This window comes from Trachinotus anak, unplaced genomic scaffold (assembly GCF_046630095.1).
Source record: "Trachinotus anak isolate AG129_WGS33_773 ecotype Australia unplaced genomic scaffold, CSIRO_AGI_Tana_v1 ptg000013l, whole genome shotgun sequence".
In the NCBI taxonomy this organism is placed as follows: domain Eukaryota; kingdom Metazoa; phylum Chordata; class Actinopteri; order Carangiformes; family Carangidae; genus Trachinotus; species Trachinotus anak.
In genome coordinates, this window is record NW_027273864.1 from 12,969,801 (window position 1) to 12,997,213 (window position 27,413).

General features: G+C 39.1%; 1 protein-coding gene across 1 annotated transcript; it reads left to right on the top strand.

Moving 5' to 3' along the window:
* The first annotated feature begins 134 nt into the window (after nucleotides 1-134).
* On the top strand, nucleotides 135-26,053 carry mapkapk2a (MAPK activated protein kinase 2a). Its single transcript, XM_071493960.1, has 10 exons — nucleotides 135-904; nucleotides 16,905-17,044; nucleotides 21,156-21,220; nucleotides 21,426-21,505; nucleotides 21,668-21,794; nucleotides 21,915-21,990; nucleotides 22,081-22,205; nucleotides 23,813-23,898; nucleotides 24,024-24,104; nucleotides 24,234-26,053. Exons 1-10 carry the CDS (start codon nucleotides 665-667, stop codon nucleotides 24,381-24,383), a joined length of 1,170 nt encoding a protein of 389 aa, XP_071350061.1. The 5' UTR covers nucleotides 135-664; the 3' UTR covers nucleotides 24,384-26,053.
* Nucleotides 26,054-27,413: the final 1,360 nt, after the last annotated feature.

The following is a 27,413-nucleotide window of genomic DNA, read 5'->3' on the forward strand; positions in this document are numbered from 1 at the left end:
CTCATGTTTGAACTGCCTGTGTCCTGTCAGCTTCCGCTGCAGCTCAGATCCTGTCGTTTCTTCTGTCGCACTTCTCCTTTAAGGCCCAAAAGCCCCTGCCTTGACGTCAGCAGTAAAACCTGCCCCGGCTGGGTGTCTGTCTGTCCGGGAGTGAAGTGAGTTTGGCGTGCTAGTGCTACTGGTGTCGGAGTTTTCCCTCTGTTGTCTGTCTTTCGTTGAGTGTTTTTATCGTTTTGTAACATCACTCGCCAGGTATTACAGTATTATATCAGAAAGCCAGCCCTGTAGCCGATTTATGGGATGTATTAGGAAAGTTCCTGAAGTGCTCTTTGAGGAACCGGTGGACGGCGGACACCACCGGAGATGGATAAGCTAACCGATAGCTGAGTTGTTAGCCGAGAATCACAAGTCAAGAATAGGATCGAGCTAGCATGCTAAGAGCTAGCTAATTTAGCATTTTATCGGCTAACTAAGTGACTCGTTAACCTGTAACGTCAAAACTACTGTCATTTACTCATTGGGCCCGGCGGCTACACACTGAATAGTTTGTCAGAGGCCAGCTAGCCCCCAAAAGAAGACTCGGTGTGTGTGTGTGAGACAAGGAAAGGCAGAGGAGTACTGTTGAGAGGTGGCTGTTGTTCCTCTCCCAGCCCGAACCAAGAACATGCTGTCCAACACACAGAACCAGCCACTGTTTCCTAACCCGGCGGGGCAGCAGAACCCGGCCGGGCAGCAGAACCCTACGGGCCAGTTCCTCCCCTTCCACGCCAGACCCACCTTACAGATCAAGAAAAACGCCATAACTGACGACTACAAGGTAACCAACCAGGTGCTGGGACTGGGCATCAATGGCAAGGTGCTTGAAATCTTCCAAAAGAAGACTGGAGACAAGTATGCGCTGAAGGTAGGTTATATTTGACAAATTTGACAAATAAAACGGGCAAAGGTCAAGGCTCTGCGGTCACTGCGGAACTGAGACACAGTCAGGAAATCAGGGTAATCTGGAAGAAAATTGTTTTTGAGGCTATCTGTGGGTTTCTGGAGTCTGAGTCTAAAATAAATATCATAATAAAATAAAGTGAGCTGAAATGATAAGTCAGTGGACTGAAGATTAACCCGCAACATTTTGATAGCTGTTGATTGCTGAAGTCATGATTTACTTTATTGTTATTATTTAGTTTAGTAGAATATAAAAACTGAAAATTAAATATACAGAAAAAGTAAAATAAAAAAAAAAGACAAACCAACTACATCTTTGCTTCTCAGATTTTTTTATTTGCAGGAGATATTATTTGTGGTATAAACTCATATTTAAAGTTGAGATAAACAATGCAAACAATGAATTAATTTATAGCCGATGAACTACCATCTCAGCTGTGATTTGCTGACCCTTATCCCAGGTGTCACAGGGTGCTGTGAACAGTGGAGTCTGGAGCATGTTGCTGGGCAGGCTATGTGGTGTTTAAATTATTCCTCAGTCTGCTCAAGCATTTCTGCCCCATGTGCTGTGATTGTTTTGTCTATCGCCAGTTGCTGTGATAAAACCATGATAAGCAAATATTAGTTGATAGACGCAGCCCTCCGTTTGTGCTTTGAATTTGAATAAAGGTTCTCGACTGTAACCTGTAAGTTAGAAAAAGCTCAGGGCTGGCTGTAAAGTGACACTGCCATAGCAGGAACAACCTCTTGAGATCACGTTCTGTATTGGTCAGTGATTGATAAAGGAGAAATGTCACAGTATTTACAGTAGACTAAAAACAGGACCCTGTGAAACCATGTATTACTGTAGGCTAATTATTTTTTTAATTTATAATTATAGAAGGGATCATAGTGTAAAGTTTGTTGAAATTACTCTTAAATAACAGCTTCTCCAAGTGAATCACAGCCCAGGAGCGCCCTGTGCGATGGTTCAAAGCAAAATTCAGCTTAAATAACCAGGTCACAGCGCTCTGCACTAGAGTGTGTGTGTGTATTAAACATAGAGTAAGCATACACACACACTTACTCAAACCTGTTTGGTATTATGTTGGGTTGTGAGTTGGTAAGCTATGAGTTTCTATGTTGGTATGTAAGTAGGATTAAAGACAGAAACTTGTACTGCACTTTACACCACGTGGTGGAGGGCAGATATAGACATGGATATGGCATATGAAGGGAGCTTTTATCATTGCACTCCATTGGGGTATGGGTGCAGGACCAAAGCAGTATACAAAGAAGGGATCTGCATGTTGAGTATTGCACCTCCAATTAAATGTTGACAGTAACAGTGAGTTTAACTAATATTAAGAGTTGACACTGCAAGGGAAAAATAAATTCTAATGACTAAAGAATATCACTAATAAAATACTGCAAGTTTTAATGAGGAGTAATTAAGTACAACCCCCTTTCCAAAAAAGTCAGGACACTGTGTAAAATGTAAATAAAACAGAATGCGATGATTTGCAATTCACGTCAACCCATATTTAATTGAAAATAGAACAAAGATCATATCAAATGTTGAAATGCTGAAATTTTATTGTTTTATGAAAAATATATGCTCAATTTGAATTTGATACCAGCAACACGTTTCAAAAAAGTTGGGACAGAGGCATGTTTACCACTGTGTAGCATCACCTCTTCTTTTAACAACGCTCTGTAAACTTTTGGGAGCTGAGGAGATCAGTTGCTAGAGTTTTGAAAGGGAAATGTTGTCCCATACTTGCCTGATATAGTGTTTGGACTGTTAAACTGTTAGTTTAACTTAGTTTAACTACTCCTTAGTTGTATTTTTTGTTTCATGATGCGCCAAATGTTTTCAGTGGGTGACAGGTCTGGACTACAGGCAGGCCAGTTTAGCGTCCAGACTATCCTTCTTCATGGAGCCATGCTGTTGTGGTCTGGCATTGTCTTGCTGAAATATGAAAGCCTTCTCTGAAACAGACGTTGTCTGGATGGCAGCATATGTTGCTCCAAAACCTGTATATACTGTTCAGCATTAATGGTACCTTCCTAGACGTGCAAACTACCCAAGCCACGGGGCACTGATGCAACCCCATACCATCACAGGTGCCAGCTTTTGACCTGTGCTTTGATAACAAGTTGGATGGTCCCTCTCTTCTCGAGCCAGGAGGACGCAGCGTCCATAATTTCCAAAAACAATTTGAAATTTTGATTCTTCAGACCACAGGACAGTTTTCCATTTCGGCTCAGACCATCTTAAATGAGCTTGGGCCCAAAGAAGTATCTGGATCATGTTTAGATATGGTTTCTTCTTTGCATGGTAGAGTTTCAACCTGCATTTGTGGATGCAGCGACCGTGCAGTGATTTCCACTATATAATCGTGTCTGTTTTTAATGCAGTGCCACCTGAGGACCTGAAGATCACAGCCATCCAGTATTGGTTTTCAGCCTTGTCCCTTGCATACAGAGAGTTTGTCTGATTCTCTGAACCCTTTAATGATATTGTGAACTGTAGATGCTAATATTCCCAAATTCTTTGCAATTTTACATTGAGGAACATTGTTTTTCAATTGTTGCACTATTTGCCCATGCAGTCTTACACATAGTGATGAACCTCTCGCCATCTTCACTGCACAGAGACTCTTCCTCTCTGAGAGGCTCTTTTTATACCCAATCATCTACTGACGTTTTGCCAATTAACCTAATAATTGTTAGATATTCAACCAAGTGTTTTTTTTTTTTTAGCATTACACAACTTTTCCCATCTTTTGTTTCCCCTGTCCCAACTTTTTTTGAGATGTGTTTCTGGCATTAAATTCAAATTGAGCGTATATTTTTTATAAAAGAATACAATTTCAGAAATTCAACATTTGATATGTTGTCTTTGTTCTATTTTCAATTAAATATGGGTTTACATGATTTGCAAATCATCACATTCTGTTCTTATGCAAATTTCACACAGTGCTGCTTAATGTATGCTTGGCTGTGTTGGAATAGTTGACATTGATGAAGATGCAATAAATGCTTATGGAAACAGATTTTTCATAAACATACAATTGAAGATGTAAAACTGTTCTTGCCACTCATTATTACTGCCTCTGCCTCACAGAGAAACCCCCAAAACTGAGGAATAAATAGCACTGCTAAAACAACTGGGCAAAATGATTGACTCCGTGTGTGGACAGAAGAAACGTTCGTTCATTAAAAACAATACAAATCTCATCATGATAGCAAAGCAGCAGGAAAATGCCATGACGTAGTTACTGAAAATTTAGCTTAACGTTTGTGCACCATTTGGATAACAGCATAACTGCACATAACAATGTGTGGTGAATATTTTGAGCACAGATGGCATCTGTGAGCTCCCTCTGTGATGTCAGAGCTGGAATACATTTCTATGTTAGATCAGTGCAAATATATACAAATACACACTTGATTTAAAGGCCATGAAGTGATTTGATTGTAAAAAGTGCCAATATACTTTCACCAGTTCCCTCCAATTGCTCCTTGTACGCTTAAAACTTGAAGCACTTTAGAGCTGGCAGGCAAGATGCAACTTTCACTGTTTTCTTCTCATGCTGTCATGCTCATGTAACAGACTGTGAGCAAACAGATTGATGTCTTCACTGAATGAACTAATGCCCTTCGTGTTCCTGTCACTGATGTCAGCTGAGTCAGCTCTCTCTCATCTTTTCTATTCATTAGGGTTGCATTAGATGCCAGCACTAGGAATCTGCCAGCCTGGCCCAAGGTGACATCACCTTGTCAAACTTTTACCTGTGTCTTGAACCAAGTTTTATGCTAATTGAATAAGTGAGTGTCTGTGTTTGTCTGAGAGACTGTTGCAAAGAAATGGAGAAACCCTAAAGTCTTGAAAGTCCTAAAATTTATATTTTATTACCTTGTAATGCTTTATACTTAATGCAACCTGTCACAAAGAATCAATTGCTTTTACTTTGTAGTTTTTGTCAGAGACAAAGCTATGTACCTCTGTGTGTTGATTGGTCTGCCTTTTAAGTGTCCTGCTGCAGCCATACTGTCATAGGTTGTGAAGCATCTGCAAGTATTATCTTACAGTGACTAAATTTATATGCACACAAGAAACCAGGTTATTGGGAGCAATCAGGTTATGGCCACATTCTGACGGCATATAAACTGTGTTTAAAGAAAAACACAAAGGGCTGTGTTTGTGTCGCCCTTTTGCTGCAGTATATGGTTAAGAGAAGGAAGTAAGTTCAGTTTGGAAGTACACCCATTAGTTGGAAGGCATACCAGATTCCAAGTCACTGTGTAATTTTACAACTTTGAAATGCCCTTTTGGATCTTGGAGGCAATCACTTTTTGTCTCAATGTTGATATGATAAACAGTAACAGTATCATACAGTTCACATTACAAGGTTTCTGTCTTGAGACTACACTTGAACGCCACACACTGTGTTGCCAGATAATGTTGCATTGCACTGCAGTGAAGGTTGGACAGTGTGTGGACTCAGGGCAGCTTAATTTCTTAGTTACTAGACAAGGGCCCCTCCTCTCTATGCCCTGCAGTCGATTGCTAAGGTAGCGGTAAAAAAGGAGAATACTTCCTAAAGATTAATATATCAGGCTCCCCAATTATTTGCAACCTCATTTTTTTTCATTGCAATCACATTGATTATTTATTTATATAGCACATTTAAAACAACCTCAGTTGACCAAAGTGCTGTACAGACAGTACATAAACAAATGTAACACAATAACTTAAAAGCAGAAAGAAACCAGTAAAACAATAAAACATTTAAAAGATAATAATTTAAAAGAAACACGACATGATTGTATCTGTATACACTTCTGTTGTGCCATAAAGTTTTGAGTTTACAATCAGTTTGCTCAGCCAATACTGGGAAAAGGCAAAGTTGAGCTTGCTATCGGTGAGCAAGTACAACAGATGGTGTGTGATTGTGAGATACTACAATTATTAGTTTATAGTTTGCAGCAGTTTGTGTACCGGTAGTTATTGATACTAAAATGGTAACTCACAAGGAGGTATGAAATGGTCAGTATATTGTATTTCATTTTTGCAGTCCTTTCATTTTTTTTTCTGTGTGGGCCTAAAATATATTATGACTGTTCCAAGAGTTTTTTTTTGTGAGAAAGGCTGGCTGCTTGAAAAAAAACAAACAACCATCAGACTGTCTTTTTCTTCAGGTCTCAGTTTCAGGTGCTGTAGACACTGTACATTTTGTTTTTTTTAACTCCACACATGTCTGGATTCTTTGAACAGACTATTGTTCAGTCATTGAAACTTTCAGTTTCAAATTTCTCACAACCCCTTATCTTAAGGAAACTGAGTTAATAGTTCTCATGATGTGGAAGATTACTGGTTTGTTGCATAAAGCTGAAAATAACCAGTGTACTATTAATGTAAACACAGGCACCAGATGAAGCAATTGGAGTGAGTTTGGCTCACAAACAACACATGTTTAAGCAATGCAAAGTGATTAAAAAAAAAACAAAACAAAACAGGTTTTAGTCTTTGTTAGCGTGTATGGATTAACCACTGACTCCTTAAGTGTTTTCTTCATCTGGAAAGGAGCTCAGTGAAGTGTTTGTCGTTAAGATGACATAATCACACACAGAGTGACTAAATATTTTGGCCACATATTGTGAGTCGTTGAAGTTGCGCTTCCTGTAATTTGGAAAGATGTGCAAATCTCTGTGGTGAAGTAAACACACCTGTTGAGGGTTGGCTGAGAAAAGAGGAACGGGAACCACTGGCCTGTTCAAATGGAAGTTTTTTTCTCCCAGTTTATGGAAAAAATCTGAAATTTCCTCTTTGAGTCTTGTAGAGCAGAGAAATCCTAACTCCACGTAAATGGTGTATTTAAAAAGTAGTGTTTTTTCATTGACACCCACACCCACAAACTATAAATCCTTTGGAATTTGGCATTCAAACTGTCATGTCTGTTAAAGCTTAATGTAGAGACAGAGGAAGAACTAGGCCCACTCTTCAATCATGAGATGGTAAGAGAAAGGAAGGAAAAGGAGGGAGGGAGAAGGAAGGAAGAGGTTCTGTGGTAGCCCTCTTTGAGTTGTTTCTCCCCTTCTTTCAACTATACCCTCCAGAGTGGCATCTCTAAGAGGTCTTTTGGTCAGTAAGAGTACTTACTCATTGTTCCACTATGCTGCTGATTACCTGCTTGAGCAAGAGCAAAATCTCCCTGTTGTCAGCATGAAGTTCATTTATGATCAGTCATTTGGCCTTGTGGAAAATGTTGTGCCTCAGCAGTGTGGTCTTTGTGACTTGCGGCATCACCAGTCATCTGTGCTATATTCATAATCACGCTCTGACAAGAAATATTCATGGCGAGAAAATGCTCTCACTGTCAGTATTTCATTGCATAATGCCCTTAACTCATCTTCATTTGTTGTGCCATTATATGTAAAAGTTGTTGGTTATTGGGATGATATTCTTAGCTTGCTAAGGGATTAAAATTGAGATGAGAATGTTGTTAATAGTGGTAGTTTATATTTTACAAACATTGTTCTAATGTTTCATTCATTAGGACATTAGGAACTACATTTTCCTGAAAGTACTCTTGAACTATTATCCTACTCTGAAGCAAATCAGTAATGCAGATGTTGTTTTCTTCTTATATCTGTAGTCTTATGTTCTTTGTCCTGTGGTTGTAGAAGTTATGGGTAGTATATGCTGGAGTGCTATAACTCAGTGATCAGAAGGGGATCTATATTACAGCCTGTGATGCATAAATCTGTAATGTTTGTCAATGTTAAGGCAAAACTGTGACATATTAGTACAATAAGATTTTATTTCTCCCTTCAGATTATTGGGAAAATATTTGTTTGACGTTTCTCACAAACAAACAGATTAGCAGAAGTAAAAGCTCCTTTGATAAACATTTATCTTAGTGTTGTAAGCTCCTTTTGACATAATAAAAAAATGTATATTGGGTGCAGTAGCCATGAAGCCCCACACCTCGACCTTGTCTTTCTCTGTTGCCTTCCTTTCTGTTGAAGGATGTGGTATAGTGGTTGTTTATAGATGGACCCAGAACTAGTTAGCCAACTGTATCTGTGGTATAGAGTAATTTCCAAGCTGATGCAGCACTTTGTCATACTGAAACAGCACTTCTTTATGAATGGTTGTGAATGCTTCCTAAATGAGCTCTCAACAGACATTACTTTCAAGCATAATGTCATATATTTGCTGGATCTGTTCTCCTCCGGCTATTTTTTGTGTGTACATTTTTTTTCTGTGTCAGTCTCATGATAAGTTCCCTAATAAGGAAGCAATGTGGTTTTACAGTGCTGAATGGTGTTAACGGTAAAGGGAAGTGAATGTTTTTCTCTCTTCCAGAGTTCATTCATTCAACACACTACATGCTCCATTGGTCTTGTATGAATATTGGCTAAAAGAATGCATTACTATACTATTTTGAAGCTTGATTCAGAAGCTACAACCAGCAAAATTAGGGTATTTTTTACTTTAGTTGTACTATTTTTACTTGTTTTTTTCCCCCTAAATTTTAATAAACAAATAAACTTGTCATTGATTCATTTTATATCAATTGCCTAATTGATTTCATTGGCTATTTGTTGTATCAGTGGTGTCTTTAGCCTTTAACATGGTGGGTCCAGGTATAAACCTAGTACATGGCTGCACTGTGAATGGGTGCCAACTGTGGTCGTAGGGCTACACCTCTTCTTATGGGCCATCACCTTGTCAACCGCCCTGGTTTCTCGATTTCTCGGGAGATGCAGGGAAGCTGAGGACCGCTTCCAATTCACTGAGCCTTTGTACTAAAATACCGCTATAACCAATTATACATATCAAACAGAGGGAATTTGAAATAAAGACCTGCCTTTAATACAAGGCTGTCTCAAATAAAGGCCTGTTATGTACAGTTGAAAACCTTCCTGTGTCCCAGACGGACTCTGTGCGCTGTGTGAGAAACAAAATAAGAAAGATATTCTGTTGCTTCTGACTTTCTGTCTGAGCGATCATTTTACAAGTAAATGTAGCTGAAATTACAGCACAGTCTTTAATTTATGTGTTTGGTGATTTTTGTCACATGATGTTGTGGTTATAAAATCAGGATTCTAGCCGTGCAGAGCAGCAGCTTGGAAGTGACTGCTAGTTAACATCTCATCTTAATCTTAATTAACTCTTTCATACTTGTTCCATTGTCTGACAGCAGATGCAGAAAAACATGTCAATGAGAAATTCAGCTGTATTAAAACACTGTACATGTGAGCAAAGAGATTAGAGAAGAGAGAAGCAAATAGACAAAAGTCTGAAAATGCCTGGCAGTAGGCAGAATCCAAATACAACACGATGATGTCAGTTGTTTACAGTGGTTCCACAGCAGTTTTCAACTACAGTCCTAGTCTTGTTTTTAAGTTGGCTTTTTTTGGGGCATTTTTGCCTTTATTATGACAGTGAAAGTGGACAGAGACAGAGGAACCTTATGTTCTCTACCAGTTGAGCTACTGGTGCACCCCACTGACTCTCAATGTTAACCCCCTGTCATTAGAAATCAGCTGATAACACAGCATTCTGTTTTTTTGTATTTATACAGTGAAGCCACAAGTATCCTCTGTTGCATCAGGTGCAGAGGGGGGTTCACATCATGAATCATAATGTGTCAGAGGGGAGGAGTAAGTGAGGCCAGCTCAAAAGGAAAGAAACAAGGTAGAGATTATCAAATATGCCAAAGGCCTCAAGTCTCTGTTTCACTTCTTTGGAAACGCTTATCTGTTCATCATCTTCATCTATCTTTGCCCCTGACAACAGTCTTAAAAGACTTTCCTCCATCATCTTCTTTGTTTCCGTGCACATCTTCCAGCCTGAATCAGGAAGTGAGACAGCTGCCTCTGGGTGTCACACACATGCCGTCCCCTTTCACTTCCTCCCCTTGACAGTAACTTTTTTTTTTTAATGAATGCGTGTTGTGTACTGGGACACCTGCTGGTTAAAGATATTCACTTGTAAACTAGCTATTTGTCTTGGGAGGCTGGATGTCACCAATAATGACAGAAGCTTTACTCTAACTGGTGATATCTCCATGGAGTGGGCAATTGGAATATGATGATTTTGTTTTTCAAAGGTATGTTCAAACTGAATGTGAAATTAATTTTTACCTCATGTGGCTCAATTGACAGACAGGCTGTTTTAACACTCCTTGTCTATTCGTCTCAAACAGCCTGTTATACATTGGCTGTATCTAGCAAGAAACACATGCACCAACTGTGTGTGTGTAGTTTTTTTGTGTTTGTGTCAGCTCTGTATGCAATTATGTCAACTCTAAAAATCACTTTACCTTCAGGCTGATTACACCTTAATGCCTTGGCATCAACTAGTTTACCATGGTTTCATTTTGTAGGTGCATAAAACAGTGTTAACATGGGAGTCTGAATTACACAACTTCAACAATGTCACTGAAACGAATCGTGCATACACGAGTAACAGTGCAGATGTTCATGTGCATCACACACATACACCTAAACCCACTTGCAATCATACCCCAAAAACCAAAAACCCTCAAATAGCCCTTTTGAAGGTGTGATCAAAATGTCCTCACTCCCATGGTCTAAAACTGAAACTGTTCCCCACAAAGCATAGCTATACAAGAACACACACACACACACACACACACACACACACACACACACACACACACACACAGGTGTATGATGGTCTTGTGAGGCCTTCCAGATGTTTTTAATCAGATCATGTCCTATTGACACACAAACATGTTTGCTGCTTAACTGAGTGCTCAGTGAACAAGTCACACACGCATGCAGAGACACCTCCTCTGGCAGATCATTGTTTAACACTTTTTGTCAGGTTAAAGGGCTTTTCTGATTGATCCAAGCTTAACCTGCCACCCCTCTATAATCTCTATCCTCCACAGAATTTCACTGCTTCATCACCCTCACTGGTGTTTTTCTCTGGTTTTGTTATATCGACCCTGGGCTTTTCCTTGGCTTGTGAGTGGCAGGTGGAGGATGGGTGCTCCGTCAGCTTACCCCCATCCCTCCCACTGTCCTGCCCTGGGCTTGGGAGCTTTTGTGTTGGCTAGAGGAAGTGTATTGTGTGCCCATCTGCCCCCCCTTATCTCCCTCCTTCTCCCTAAACTTCACTGTTTAGCCTCAAAGGGCCAACAGCAGATGGGGGGCTATGCAGTCACACGAGCACCAGCAGAGAGGTGACAGGGTTGTGTTCTCGTGTGTGTATAATTGTGCATGTGTTAAAAAGACGGTGTGAAATCTTTGTTTGTGGAAGGAAGTCTGCTATATTTAGATGTACTAATATTATTTTGGGTGCATGATTCGTGTTTCCAGTACATGTATACACATATGTCAATCTTTAACTTCCCCTTTGACAATTGGACATCAGAGTTGTGACAGTTAATGTCTGTTTCACAATTAATGAGTTAATCTGTCACATAAACTTCCCTGCACATAACAGAGCAAATCCAAAATTACTCTTAAACTTGAGACACACTGGATGATTGAAATTATTGCTGATTTTGGAAGATTTATGCGGTCTCACTTGTACTGATTCACTATTCCCAATCAATAACCATCTATCACAAAATTACCACCAATACAGTGACACGAACAGTGAGCCTGTCAGTCAAATGACAGAGAGGGGGATCTAAGAGGATGCCATGACCTGTGCACCCATCTGGTGAAAGAAGCTGCTGGCAACATGCATAAATGTCACAGTTAATACAGTTAGACATGTCAATCAACTCCACTCTGATATCAACAGTGGCATTGGCTGTTACAAGAGTAACCTGCGGATAAATTCAAAATTGGCAAGGAAATGGGAAGCAACAGTATGCTAATATTCATGGTATATCATTTGTTACATATTTAGGTTAAACTGAGCCTGTTGGCTTTTAGTAAAATCAGTTTAGCTTATGCTAGTTTGTTTGTGTGTGCCTGTGTACATTTGTGTTATAAAATAAATAAAAAGGGCTTAATCATATTCTACATGACTAAATAGGACATTTTCACAGTGCATATTTTGACTTGTAAAGGTGAAAGAAATTTCATGAATGATGGCTCAGTTGCAGTAAGCTATGCTAGTGAGCCAACATGCACAATACCTGGACCTGGTATTCTCTTTCTCCTCTAAACTCACCTAAATGGAGTGCACTCAGTATTTATGTTATGAATTACACCTATGCTTTTCCTGCAGTGACAGGCCAAAAAGTCAGCTGTGAAGAAGGTCTATTAACTTTTTGGTGAAAGCTGGGGTAGGCAGAAATCTAGATAAGGGGGTTAAAAAAATAAAGAAAAAAATACAGCTATCCTCCTGTGGCTCTTACGGACATATGCATATGCCTCATACATGCTTACAACACAAGCAACACAGCCATGAGCCTTTGGCTGAGATCAGCAGAAGGCTGAACTATTAGTATATAATATACTGTATTATAGTATTCAGCATAGCGGCTCATTCTCTTTCATGGTAAATCTACCTGCACCACCAGCCACTTCAACACATTTAGATATAGACAGGTAAATGAGGTTAGCAGCCTGTTACCTGTCCAGGAGAAGTACAGCAAGTTGTCTCCATCTCTGAAAACGCTTCACTGGCGCTCTCAGACCACTTGAGTAAAAATATGATGAAAGGTGATTATGAGATTATTGCCTACCAGAGCTTAAATAAAACAAGGAACACATTTCCATTTTTTCTGCCAGTTTTGGTCACCAACCATATTGGGCCCTGCACAGTTCAGTTCCTGTGACATTAAAAAGTTGGAAATCAAAGATGGAGTAAGAGATCTACATTGAATTCATAGAGACCATAGAGCTCTAGTTTTATGAACTGTTGTGCTTTACATTTACAGCAAGGTAAACAAGTTTTATTTTCTTTCTCTACATCGTTATAGACCTGCTGGGTGCCACATCAACAGTTTACTAGACAGCAGGCAGCCATCCAGCTATTTGTGCCATTTTTTTTTTCATTTTTTAACGCAGAAAATTCAAAGTTGATATGCATAGTAAGAAATACTTAACATTTATAGCTATAGATTTTGTATGTTTTGTTTCATCTTGAAAATCTTGAAATTACACATTTCATGTTACTTTTTAAAATGTCCACAATATTTCAGCTTTTGGCATCAACATGTTCTAGAGGATGAAAGTGTCACAGTATTACAGTGCATCAGTTCTGTCTTATGCCTGCAGTGTTTGTGTCCACAGGTTCATGTTTGGGTGTTTTTCACTCTGTTGTGACGCAGGTAGTTAAGACCCACCCTTGTTTGCTCTGTCCCAAAGGGTGGTTGACCTGTGCTGTGTGTTCAGTGACGAGATAACGCAGAGTAATACAGCACTACCAGCTCCTCCTGGTAACAAAGACAGTCATTATTTTATTGGTCAGCCACTCACTCCTCAGACCCTTACTTCTCACCTGAACAATGAGTGTTTTTTTGTAACATGCAAGCACAAAGACTCAAAGGCCAGTATTTAAGCTAACTCTTTACATACTTCTTATCTTCTGTACTTTTTTTTTCTTTCCATTACCAGCGTCTTTATAAAAAAAGTAAAGAGATCACATGTAGAAGGTGGACACAGTTATCACTTTTCACTGTTGTTAATAGTGTTCATTGTTACAAGCTATGTTTTTGCAATGTTGTCAAATATTGTGGCTTTCTGATATAAAGACTGCTGTACACCAGCTGACTTTCAGGACTTGGTAGCTATGAAATGGAAAGTAATTTAACACAATGCACCACAGAAATACAGTCACATACACTATCGCAGAGCTGCCCATGGTGAACTATAAAACAAATGAAATCAAAGTAATAAAAGGTTAAAAAACCTGGCATGTGAGAGAGACAGAAGCATTTAGTAGCTGTTTCATAAATCTCAATACAAAGTGTGTAAAAATAAACCTGGCTGAAAGTTACATGTGCCTGAACTCTTCACTGCTTTGAGAGGCATAGTAAATCTTTTACTGTTACTGTTTACTGATCATGCTGGTTTCACAGACAGCATAAAGACAGTCTGTTAAAGTGTCTGAGTATCCTCATGGACAGGTTATAGATGTTTATTTTCACAGGTGATCACTTTGACTTTATAAGCAATTGTGGCATAAATGTATGCTTATGTGGGCTGTGTGTTTTGAGCTAAGTAATGGTGATCGTGCACTGCTTTAACTGTTCCTCAAAATATTTTTCAATATCTTTGTGTAATTCTATTTAAATGAAAACCCCTTACCAAACTGTAACTGACTGCTGTCATGATGTTTCGATAACAACAACCCTTTTTCACTTGTTGGGAACAGCTGCATGAACACACAAATGAGAACAGAAAACCTGATGATTTTATTGTGTGGTTTGCCTTTCTGGTTTCAGCTAAGGTGGGTTTGAGTTCAGGCAGGTTGAAGTATGTTCTGGTTGAACTGGGTGGAGTCATTTCAGTGGACTGAGTGAAAGGACATAATCATGGTTTGAGTTGGACCAGGGAGGAGTCAGGTCAGAACTGTCAGTTTATTTACATGTACACAACAATTTTGTTGTCTTTCTGCAGTTGCCTTATTTCTTAAACATCATCTTATGAGAAACCTGATTTCTGTAATCAAGGTAGGAGATTAGAGAAACCTGATTTCCCTGGTAAGATCTCTGTGCAGAAAGCCAATTTCTTGGTCATGCATAGGTGGATTTCTTATTGGATTTTTTCATGTATGCATGTGCATGAAAAAGACTTCAGACAGTGACAGCAGCAGGATCATTACACCGCCAGAAATACATCCTCATATTCAAAACAACTATGTCTAAAGTCCAACTAAAACTGACACAAAGAAGCTTCTGGAAGATGTTCCACCATTTCACCATTTGTAAAGTTCAGACACAGCTTTGCCTGTCCTCTCACTGTGCCAGTGGCCCTCTGGCATCCACCCACACACAAACAAAATCAGATGTTTATCACTTGCTTCCAAAATTAAGTAGACATCTGACTGCTAACCTGAGGCTTTGCAGGAACCAGATTACCACAGCGCATGTAATCAAGAAATCAAGTCTGATTTCCTGTGTAACCTGGTTTGTTTGAGAAACCTGGTATCTTATGCACATGCAAATGTACTGACTGTCCTGTGTGCCGGGCAAGACAGCAGACTAGATGCTCTGGCTCTCCCAGCTCTCACTCCCCATTGGAAAGAAACCCACTGTTGTGTTGTGACCGTAGGTTGGGTTGGAATGTAACTCGCAACGAGATGGACAGACGATGGCTCGTTGTCAAAGCTACAAGACTGAATTCTTTCCATTGACTGACAAGGGTATTTTTAGTGTTTTGCATGTGGGATTGTAGTCTACATCATATAATTAAATCTAAAAAAACACAGGTGCTTATTCAAGATTAAATTATTATTGCTTCACATCTTATACTTTACAGTATGTAAAGTAGGAAACACTGCTGTGTGTAGTTGAAAACCTAAATCTGAAATTTACTATGGATCAATTTCTTTATACTTGGTACCAAAATGATCTTTTTTGGTTTTTTAAGGAAAGGAGAACTTGTTTCTAAACTGAAATAAATTCTGATTTCAGTCTTGTTTTTAAGGTGTAGCCTGCAATCAGTATTTTCTCCGGTTTGGTGAACATTAAGATGATTATTTACTGTTTGAGACAGGCTGGAGCCCATAGTTCAGAAGTTCAGGCCTATATTTGACCAAGAAACTTTTTTTACTTCTGTAAGTGAGTCTGCAAGTTTCCTGTGTGGCATTTGCAGTGTTATTTACAAATTGCTAGGTCATAATACATGGTCCTTTAAAGAGAAAGTCTTTCGGCGTAGTATCTCATATTTAGCTTAGGTGAACATTATTTGGTAACCTAGTTTTATTAGCTTGATATAATTAATATTTTGTTCTTTGGTGGTGAATTGATGATACGCAATCTAAACAATTTACTTCATTGTCTCTCAATCCATATATTGGTATGTGTGCACCACAGCTCCTGTTATTCTAATTGTTTACTCCTCTTTTCTGTTAAGCAGGAGGTAGAATTCAAATAAAATAAAGGTAAAAATACTCTTTTCTTTGGCACCGTTCAAACAAAAAATACAGCTGAAAGTACTGCACCAAAAAACAACAACAAAGAGAGATTATAGTAAGCTTACATTTGAAATAAAATTTATATTTATCATACCTATTACGTGGAACAAAGCCAAGCTGTTCATTACGTGCTTGCTCTCTACTGTGTTGATGGATACAGTGTCTCAGAAGAAACAATATACCTACATATAATTGCTTGTTTAAATTCACTATAGTGATCCATATAGTACTGAATTTAATTAACACCTGGTAATAAGGCCTGAGTCATGCCAGGCATCATAAGGTCAAAGTTCCTGAGTGTCCTTGAGCCACATGGTGAATTTCTAAATGTTTCACAAACATTTTTCTGTAACTGACTTTAAAGTTTGACTTCCTGGTGTAGGGTGGTGAGTGGGAGTGATATTTTGCTGTTGGGGATTAATAATAATGTTGCTGCAATGAATAGATAAATGTGTTATGACAAAAAAAGTCATATAAATTGAAGGTGCTGTTGTTTCATAGTGCATTAACCGAGTGTCTCATACAGAGGGTGCTGCTTTCACACAAGACTGGATTAGAAAAAGAAAAAGAACATGTTTTCAACATTCTGCCAGCTGATGGCAGCACTGCATTTCTGTCTTTTATGTTTACTGGTGATGTGAATTAGTAGTGGCATTCAACTGGTCCCTGGTTTCTTTGAATCTAGTACAAGACATTAGTTTAGGCCAAACCTGACTAATTCCACCATAAAACAGATGATTATCATGATCCAGTTTTTCATATTGCCAATTTTTATAATTGGAAGGAAATGAACAGTTAAACAGTAATGCTAACTTCTGGTAAATTTTATACTTGAACACTTGTGTTTATACTTGATGTTAATCAACCTCACCCTCCATGCTTCTGTCCATCTGTCCAGATGCTGCAGGATTGTGCCAAGGCCCGAAGGGAAGTGGAGCTCCACTGGAGGGCGTCACCTTGTGCCAACATCGTGCGCATCATTGACGTCTATGAGAACCTCTATCAGAGCAGGAAGTGTCTGCTCATTGTCATGGAGTGGTGAGTGCACAGTCTTGATGATACACTCGAGCACTAAAATACCTGTCATTGTGTGGTGGTGAATAAAAGTATCATGTTCAAAATTCTACTACCAAGTTGTTGGTTTTGGAGTGCTTTTTGACTGACAGAGAAAGCAGCCATGGTTTGCTTTTGCTTCATCACAATTGGTAATGCTCCCTCTAACACATGGATACCCTATGTGAATGTGAAAGTTAAGTCTTAAGTGAGATGATGGTTGTGACTGGCTTTGTCCTAAGTACATTTCAGCCAGGTTGTTATTGTAAATCTGCTGTGTATAGCCTTTGAAGAAAATGACCCATTTCTTCTAAATGAGCTTTCTTTATTTTCCGCACCCTTGCATTTCCATCTTGCAACACTTAAAATAACCAAACCTACATCTTGTCACACGTGCACTCATTAGATCTGTGGTTACCTCTGTAGTGCAAAGGTAGTGGACTGAATGCCTACACACTCACATGCAAAATGCTAACACTGATGACTAAGTCTCTTGAGAAAATGAGCTCAGCACAAAACGCCAATAAAGAAAAGTTGCTGTTCTGACGAAACTAAAATGTTTCCTAGAATATCACACCAAGTAGATGCAGCAGCACAGTGAGATCTCGCTATTCAGTCTGCTTTTCTTTCTGACATTGTAGAAATTGGGTCAGCCTGATGACCTGTATTTGGCTGTGTAAGTTTTTGCTTCTGTTGTTTAAAGGGTCATCATGTCACTATGTCAAGTCACCTTTGATAATTCAGGAAATTAAGTGAGGATGACAGAGCAGCTGCTCATCTGCACTCTGATGCAACTTCTGCTCGATGAGTCGATCAGCTTTGGATACATAAGCCTATCCGGGCCACACATTCAAATTTCTTTGTTGTGGTCAACTGTGGTCCAGTAGAACATGAGGTAGAGGTGGTGTTGGCTGTAAACTCCATTAGCTCATGTTACTCATTCTTTTTTTCTTTATTAGGAACAAACAAGCTTGGGGCTGAGAGCCACAGAAAGACTGGGGTGGGAGTTACAGTATTGAGAGATGGACTTGCACATAGCTGAGTTGTGTTTTTTTCATGGGACTTATTGACACTAACAAATACGTAAAAGTGTCAGCCCTATCCTAAAAGGACAGACTGTAAGTTCCAGCAATATGACCCAATCTGACACTCCTGCAGTAAATCCTACCAATATGAAGTTTATCATGTCCAGTTTTTGTTGATACTATCAGAGAGGTCAGAGGTGCTGAGTAAACTCTGTTATATTTTTTGGGGCTGTATGGTGTTGTGCACTTCAGCCCTTGATATTGTACATTGCAATACAATAGACTCAATAGTTGGACTCAATCAACAGGACCTTGCTTGTTCAGAATGTCAGTGAGGGGAGACAAATTTGAGAGAAGTTTAGTTAACATTATTCAACATTATTTAACATCACATATCAAAGGTAGTTATGGTAATGACTCTGTAACACATTGAAGAATCTACATGCTACCAAACACAGCCTAATTGCTGAAAGCTAATTTTGCACCTTATCAGGAGCAGCATGTAAACTTGTTCATTGTGTAAAGAATGCATTTAATAAGATGACATAGCATCACCAAATTCATTGAATCTGTTTTGGAAAAATGAAATGTAAAAAAAAAAACCGCTAATGTATATTGGGGATTTTTTTCTAAACGGCTTGATATTTCCAGCGAGTACATCTTATCATCCCTGCTGCGGAGATGTTTCCATAACGTACACGAGTTGTGAAAGACAGTAGCTTTAAAATGTGTAAGGGTGTTAGTGTTTCTGCTGTGATGGTGCAAGATGTGAGATCTTAGTACTTCAATTCTCATCAAAATCATTAAGTATCTATTCTACTGAGAATTCACACGCCACATCTAGACACTTTCAGAAACATAAAGAGCGAGGGTGGGGTCAAAAGACCTCAAGTTTAGCTCCACCTTTGGCCACATGAGAAAAATGATCAGACCAGTGTGAACAGAGTTTGCAGAACTGAGGGATTGCCTCACTGTTGGTGATTACTTACATTGCAGTTATTTTGATATCAGAATGCAATGGATCAAGTTGCCATCTGTTTCTTGGTATGCAAAATGTGAATGATTAATTATGAGAAGTTTGAAGTGTGCTGTGGTTTTGCACAGCCGTCCCAAGGCTCTAAGTCTGTGGGTCCTGCTCGTCCGTTAACACATATGTATCTGTGCTGTGATGCATCTTTAGTCACACACACATATTGGCATTTATGATTGGACCTGAAACTCACACAGTCATACTGAGCAAAGTGATTAAATGAAACTTAACATAAACTAAGTTCAGTAGGATTTTCTCATGCTCGCTTGAGTTCAGGTTAACGACCATTAGCTTTGTACTTGACAGCACAGCAATACCTTTCTGTTCTAGTGTTACCTGTATATGTGCTACCTTAGTTAATACCTGTGTTGTTAACAAATCTGCAAATCTTTGATTTGATTTGCATTATAATAATGATCCATGTATTTTTCATAAATGCATGTGCTTGAAAAGTGTTTTTTATACACTGGTCAAATCATGAACAAAATTACAACACACACACACACACACACACACACACACACACACACACACACACACACACACACAAAAACAAAATAAAAATAAATAAACAGCATGAAAGCTGTCCAAGAGCACAGTGTTTCTTTGCATATTTAAGACCATGACTCCTACCTCAGGACTTTGGAGAAGATCACTGTGTCCAGATGCTACAAGATTGAGCCAAGCTTTTGCACTTTTTCCTAAATACCTGCATTAAACACCTAAGTAAGGATAGTCACACAAATTTGACCAGCTCAGTGAAGTCAAATTGAGAAGGCTGAGTTAAGCAATATGGCTACAATCTTTAACATCAGTATTTCAAGTCCTTTGATGATAAAGATATTCACACTTTTTTTTTTTTTAAATGGCTCCACTAAAAATAACTTTCCTGTCCAGAACAGTACCATTTGATACAATTTGCAAGTCCCTTCTAGCAGACCATTATGGGTATAGGCCTCTTTGTCACCAAAGTAACTGAGCACAAAGCTAATTAGCATGAAATCGGTCTCTGGCTAAATGGATAAACATTTTCCTCTTTCACTTTTGTAGAATTATGCTGATCTGTCATCTCATTTGCAACTGATATTTTGATAACCACAGTTGTGTGGTCTGTTGTCTCTCTCTCTCTCTCTCTCTCACTCATGAGCATCATGATTCATCATTTGTCATCATTTTACCTTAGAAAATAAATTTTCTGATGCAGTACAGAAGGTGTAATTTGTCTTTGCCTCTGCTGAAACAGTGAAAAGATGATCTCCTCTGTAATAGTTTTAGTTGGTTGTCAGTACTTGTCGGTAGGTTGAGGATGAGTTTTAAATAGCCTGCTGACCTGGTCTGTTGCAGGGTTATGTGGGTTAGAAAAGGTATGAACCAGTCATTCAATTGTTCTCACAGATTAGGTTGGTCACACAGCAGACCACAGACCACCTTTACCAGCAAACTATTCAGAGGAAGAGAGAAACAAGTAAGCATCCTCTTTGCGTTGAAACAACTGGGTTATGTTTCTTGCGTCATGACATAGTTATTTTGCCTTAGAATTTGATCATATAGTGGTTTTGGGTTTCAAATGTAGCAATACCTTTTTACCCAGAGCCTTCCTCTCCTAATTTTAGTTCACCACTAGTCAGAAGTAATTATGCTGAAGTCAATTTCCCCTTTGTATCTCCATTCCCGTCAGTGCAACACACTACCCTGAATATGTCTGGCAGACCAGGTCTCTGCAGAGAAGAGTGATGGCCTCTCTTGTAGTCCAGACATGATTCAGTAGGCTACATGTCATTGCAAAGATGTGGTTCTTTGCTGTAGGTGATCTGTGAGTTGCCTATTGAGAACTGTTAAACTTTTTGATTTCATGTGCACTGAACATTCAAAATCATATATCAAAAAGCAGCTACAGTGGACATAAGCATTAGTAATGAGTACATCAGAAGGAAATGTACTCATGCTCCATGCTATGTAGAGCCGTGAATGAGAAATGTGATGAGTAGGGAGCTCATCAGAAGTTTCTAAAAATCTCAGATATTGACTTTTCTTTTCCCAGCATGGATGGTGGTGAGCTTTTTAGTCGTATACAGGACAGAGGAGACCAGGCCTTCACAGAGAGAGGTAATAAACACACATTTCTTACATTACTCCAATTACATCGCACACTAGCTCAGATATAACACTGCATCCACACAGACACACACGGCCGTCATATACTGCCACCTGTGAAATGTAAAGATCACGTTTAGGATTCACACATTCACATTTGCTGATATATGTGGCCTCTGATCTCTTAAGAGTTTTTTTTTTTGTCTCTTTATGTCAGAGGCATCTGATATCATGAAGAGCATAGGAGAGGCCATCCAGTTTCTGCATGCAATCAACATTGCACACAGAGATGTCAAGGTTTGTGTCTTAACTTTGTATTGTCACACTGGTTAATAAGAAGTGTCCCTGCTCTTTACTGAGACATTAAAGCAATCTGAGGGCAGGGGTGTTAAATGAAAACTTCCATAGCTGCAGTAACTGACATCATATGCTTCATTGCCTCTTGAATCCTTCTTGCAGCCAGAGAATTTACTGTATTCCACGAAGAGGCCCAATGCTCTGCTCAAACTCACAGACTTTGGCTTTGCCAAGGAAACCACCTCACACAACTCTTTAGCTACTCCTTGCTACACACCCTACTATGTTGGTAAGGTTTGGTTTCTGGATGTCCTCAAATATTCTTTCCACTTCTTGTTTATTAATAGACAGTACAAAAAAGGACACATAACACAACACATAACTCACATTCTTCTGTTTCTATTTGCAGCACCAGAGGTTCTGGGCCCTGAGAAATATGACAAGTCATGTGACATGTGGTCGCTGGGTGTCATCATGTATATCTTGTAAGTCAGTCTTGTTATAATATCTCCAATACCTCCACAACATTCTTTATTGAATGCAGTAATTAATACTGCCATGTAAACCTTCACCAGGTTGTGTGGATACCCTCCTTTTTATTCTAACCATGGTCTAGCCATCTCTCCTGGGATGAAGAAGAGGATCAAGATGGGCCAATATGAGTTTCCCAACCCTGAATGGTCTGATGTATCAGAAGAAGGTAAGGCTATAAATGTAAACTGGACCCACTAGACCCAATAGGTACTAATTCATTTAAATGTCTATGTATATGGTCATTTCTGTATAGAGGAACTGGAGTTATTGAGTTTGAATGTGATAAACTGAAAGAACTAAAGAAAATGATAAGTAAAAGTAATATGTGAAAAGTCAACAGTCAGTTTTGTGCTAATAAACATAGGAGAGCCTGCCATGTATTGGTCTTACGTTAACTTACTTTCATGTGTTTCAGAAATAACTTTTCATCGCAATGTTATTGTTTCACAAGCTTCTGCAGGCACTCACCTAAACTTGAGAAACAAGCAGGTCTTAACTTTCGACCAAGAAATTGAAACTGATGCTCATTTGCTACCGTCAAGTAAATTCACTACAATTGAAAGTGATGTTATTCTGAGAAGTAAATTCATTTTTTAAGAGAAAAAAAAAGCTAGTGCATAGTGAAGCACTCAGTAGCTCCTTCTATCAGAGGGGTATATGGGTACGTGTGGGGAAAAACAATAGAGCTGGATAGGTCGTACTTACTGTAATACACGATGTAATAACCCACACAGTCCTTAACTGTTGGCGTCTGCTGTTGCCTTTTTCACAGCAGGATTTCTCAGTTCTGTTTTAGATTATACATTCACAAAGTTTGCATGTTCTCTTTGTGCCTGCGTGGGTTCCCTTCGGGTACTCCGGCTTCCTCCCACAGTCCAAAGACATGCACATTAGGTTAATTCGAGATTCTAAAATTGCCGTAAGTGTGAATGTGAGCATGACTGGTTGTTTGCGTCTATATGCCAGCCTTGTGATAGACTGATGTCCTGTCCAGCATGTACCCTACTACTGTGAATGTTATTGACTTGACTCTCTCTGATCATTTGGTCACTTCAAGCACCCAAACACAAAATTCTCAGGGTCCTTGATGCTATTGCATCTGTCAAGGTTAAAATGATCTCTTGTAAACCTAATGCTCTGTGGAGAAATTTCACAGCAGCAGCAAATCAAAATAGAAAATGCAGGAAGGCTGAGTGTAAATGGAGAAAAACTCAGCTTCAGATTGACTATGCCATTTTTAAAGAGAGACTTCCTATTAATAACTCTGAGTTATGTTCAGTCAGGCGATCTTATTTTTTTAACATCATTAATGGGAATATTAACAACACTCATGCTCTGTTCACCAGTGTGGATAGATTAACAAGTCCCACAACATAGTTACCTCAACAGTTTATATTTGCTAAAAAATGTAAGGAGTTTGCTTCTTTTCTGATGGTATAACTCTTGTATAAATATTGCGGCATCTTAAGCCATCTACTTGCTGCCTTCATAGTCTACCCACAAGTTTTATTTTGGTGTTTTTAATTTTTTTAGCATCCAAACTTTTGCAAATTGTGAATGGCTGCCTTCTTTTAGACACTCTCCCAGCATCACTAAACACTGAAGAGTAGGAGAGAAGCAGGAAGATAAAGGGCTGAAACCAACTGATGCTAGGAAGAATGCAAATACAACAAAATGATGTCAGTTGTTTACATTGACCATATGTGACCATACTAAGTTTTGATCTATTCTTGTTATTTGTTTAAATTATGTAAATGATAAATGTGTTTGCAGCTAAACAACTGATTAGGACCCTCCTGAAGACTGAGCCGACCCAAAGGATGACCATCACAGAGTTCATGAATCATCCATGGATCAATGTGAGAACATGGGCTCTCTTGCATTTTTCAAGATCACTTTCATACCATGTTTCCAACAGTTTTTCTGGCTGATCTCCCTACACTGAATTGTGATCCAGACATGTTTCGTGTGTGTCTTCCTAAAGCAATCGATGGAGGTTCCCCAGACCCCACTTCACACCAGCCGTGTACTAATGGAGGAGAAGGACACATGGGAGGATGTCAAGGTTAGATATCTGGTTATCTTTGCATCAGTGAATCAATACAAAAGACACACACACATACATGGATACATACGACAGCAGACTCCAGTTGGGTAAAGCAAGTGGCCAAACAATCTTTTCTTTACATTTCAGGAGGAAATGACCAGTGCCTTGGCAACTATGAGGGTTGACTATGAGCAAATCAAGATCAAGACCATTGAGGACTCAACCAATCCACTGCTAACGAAACGGAGGAAGAAAGCCAGTAATGCCATGGGGGACCCACAGTCTGCTGCCCACTGAAAGATGCACGCATGCATGCACATATAAACACAGGTCGTAAAAAGGAAGCAATAATTTGTCGACATGGGAGTCGCATTGCATGGATTTTCTCAGTGTTTTATTTTTCATGGCAAATTCTAATGTTTTGTAGGAGTGTTTGTTTTTATTACTCTACCATTTTAACAAAACCCACCAATCTGCTCTGGCAGAGAGGATGTTGATTTGTGTTTTTACACCAGTGAAGAGATTATGAATATTCTAGAAAAGGGGAGGAGAGGGAATTGCTGAGATCTCTCTCTTCTCCTTTCCCAAATATCAGGTTGTGTACTCAGAGGGGCTTGAATGTTGGAATAGGACATGAAGCCTTAGCATTAGCAGTAGTTCTCTTTCACCCCGCAGCCCTGTTCTAGCTCTAGCCCCAAACCTGTGAATGTTAAATCAAATGGCTAAATCCCAAATATAAAAGCAAGGGAAGGTTTCTTTTACATACATGCAAAGTAAGCAGATGTATTTTGAACTGACAAGTAGAATGTAAGGACTCTGTCCCTGACTGTTGAAATTAGCAGGAGACAGTAGCTCATTTCTGGGATTTGGACTGGGAGTGTCTGTCAGGTTCAGTTTGTCTTTGTGAATGTTGAACAGAGGCCTATGCACTCACAAGGGTCATGTGCCATTCAGACAGAGCACCTCACCTATGGCCCCTCTCTCCTATTTTAATCTATGCTTGTTTTTCAGGTATATAGTGTTAGAGCAGAGAAGGATGGCACGTTTAAGAACAGAAACTGGCTCGTCGTTCTCGTGTATGTAGCTGATAGGAGAGTAGGAGCCAATGGATACTGTATTTTTTCATGGATTTTATGAACATATTAGCGTAGGCCTTACTGTTGTGTTGCTAAAGCAGCAAATTACTTTTAACCCCTACCTATTTGGTTCAGGCTTTTACCAATGTTATGCTTCAGAATTTATAACATTGCCAGATTATATTTCAGGTTAATGCTATGCAGATGTGTTTGTCAGCTTGAAGTACTGCTAGGGCCTTTTTGTTAGTGTTGATTTCTGTTTGCAGATGTGTCAGGTAACAATAGGGAGCGTTTGTGTGTTTTTATGTAAGCAGTAGCACCCTCTAGGGAGTACAAGGTTCAGACTGATCATTTAGTTACTGTTGATTACACCAGCTCAGCTGTCAGAGGTCTCTGTGGGATTCGTCTGAAGCAACACTCCTCATCCACACAGCCTGGTGGATTGAGAGGAAGTAGAGTAAGTACTTGGAGGCTGTTCCTCTTCCCCGAACAGAATCTGACATACCACCAGCAAGCTGTCATCACCTTCAAAGAGGGTGTGACGGCTGGTTCTTCTGTTAACACAACAGGACGCTTCCCAGCTCACTTGGGATCATGGGAAATGATTTTGTTACTTTTGTCAGTTTGGTCCACTTCACTTTGTAAAATCACATCCACATTAACTGTCGCATCGCACCTACAAATCTCACTGTAGAAATGTTCATTGAATGTGTGGGGCAATGTTCCCTCTGTTGTGCATTTTTTTTTTTTTTTATTATTATACCCCTCAACACTTTTTTTTGTAGTGGAAGCACAGATGTGTGTTTTTTCCTTGTCATTGAGTCTGTTCAGCTTCACCTGCCGTACTTTTGTCTGCTTCAGCTTTGGATTAAAAAACACATAAAGCACAAACCTGCTCACTTATCTCTTGTTTTTTTGTGAATATGAAGTTATTTTTGATAGTGTGAGTAAGAAAAACTGGCAAGAAGCTTTAAACCTTTTATGTAATATTAGATCATATTCTTTTCTGAAATATATTTAAAAAGAAAATAAATACTGGCTTTCAGCAGCACCAAGCATGATCTGACCTGTAAAGAATTTGATGAACTATGTTTATAAATGTTTTTTGTTTTTTTCTACAAAGCAGTTAGATGATATTTAAAACACACGTATTTAATTTGTTAAAATGAAGGTAATACAAAATTTTTACTTAAAATTATTTGTATATTGTATTTTGCCAGTTGCAATATAAGTTGAAAATGATATTCATTACAGTTGATATAGCTTCAATTTCAGTTTTGCCTCTATTTCCTAATAAAAAATGAAGTAATTTTTAAATTACCAATAGGTCAAAGTCATCTGCCTGTTTTGGGTCTGTGTTGCCAAAAAAAATACACCTACTATTTAAATCTGAAAGTAACACTAACACTACTACTTTTAAATGTGTGTCACCTGCTCTGGGTTGTAGGCTCGCTCTCCATGTTTGACCTCTGCCTCCACATCGAGCTAAATCGTGCCTCCAGCTATGACTCAGGTTAATTGGTCGGCTTGGGATTTGTGGGTTTGACACGGAATACACAGACTCAGCTTCTGATGAACTTGTATCATCCTTGCTAGCATGAGTGACTTCTGGAATATACACATTTGCGTAGCAAAACAGTGTGGTGGCATTGAGTCAACACGGCCATTTGCCAACACTGGGGTGTTTAGAGCAGTTTCCCGCCAGTGCACATGGTTATTTCTCTTCAGGTGCAGGTCAGATGTTGGCTCTCATCTTCCAGCTTTGAGTGTGACGAAACCTACACTCATCTCTCTCAGCCATACAAGTCTATCAGGTATGTGAGAGAGGGGGTTAACAGGGCTTCTGGGGAGTCCCTCTGCTGTGGAGGTCCAATCCCTTTGCACTGCTTACGACAAACCTCAGGATGCCTACCCAGCACACTCATCATAAAAGGACTGAGGGCCCTATGCTGATTACATGTTGAAAAACTCAGAAAGGTTAGGGGTACCTACTGTGTGTAGCTCCTGAAAGTCATCATTTCAGAAGTTTAATATCGTCATAGATTTTCCATCCACATTATTCTAAAATACAAAAACAAGTGATAAATTCATTTTTTTCTAGGTTGGAAATTTAAACGTGTCAGTGTGTTGGCACCTATATGTCATTATTGTGTACACCCCTTAAAGGTGTAGGGAAATATGTATGATGAAAACTTCTCAGCTGAGGTGGTAACACACAGCACTGAGTTCTTTGAAGTGGCATGCCATCCTG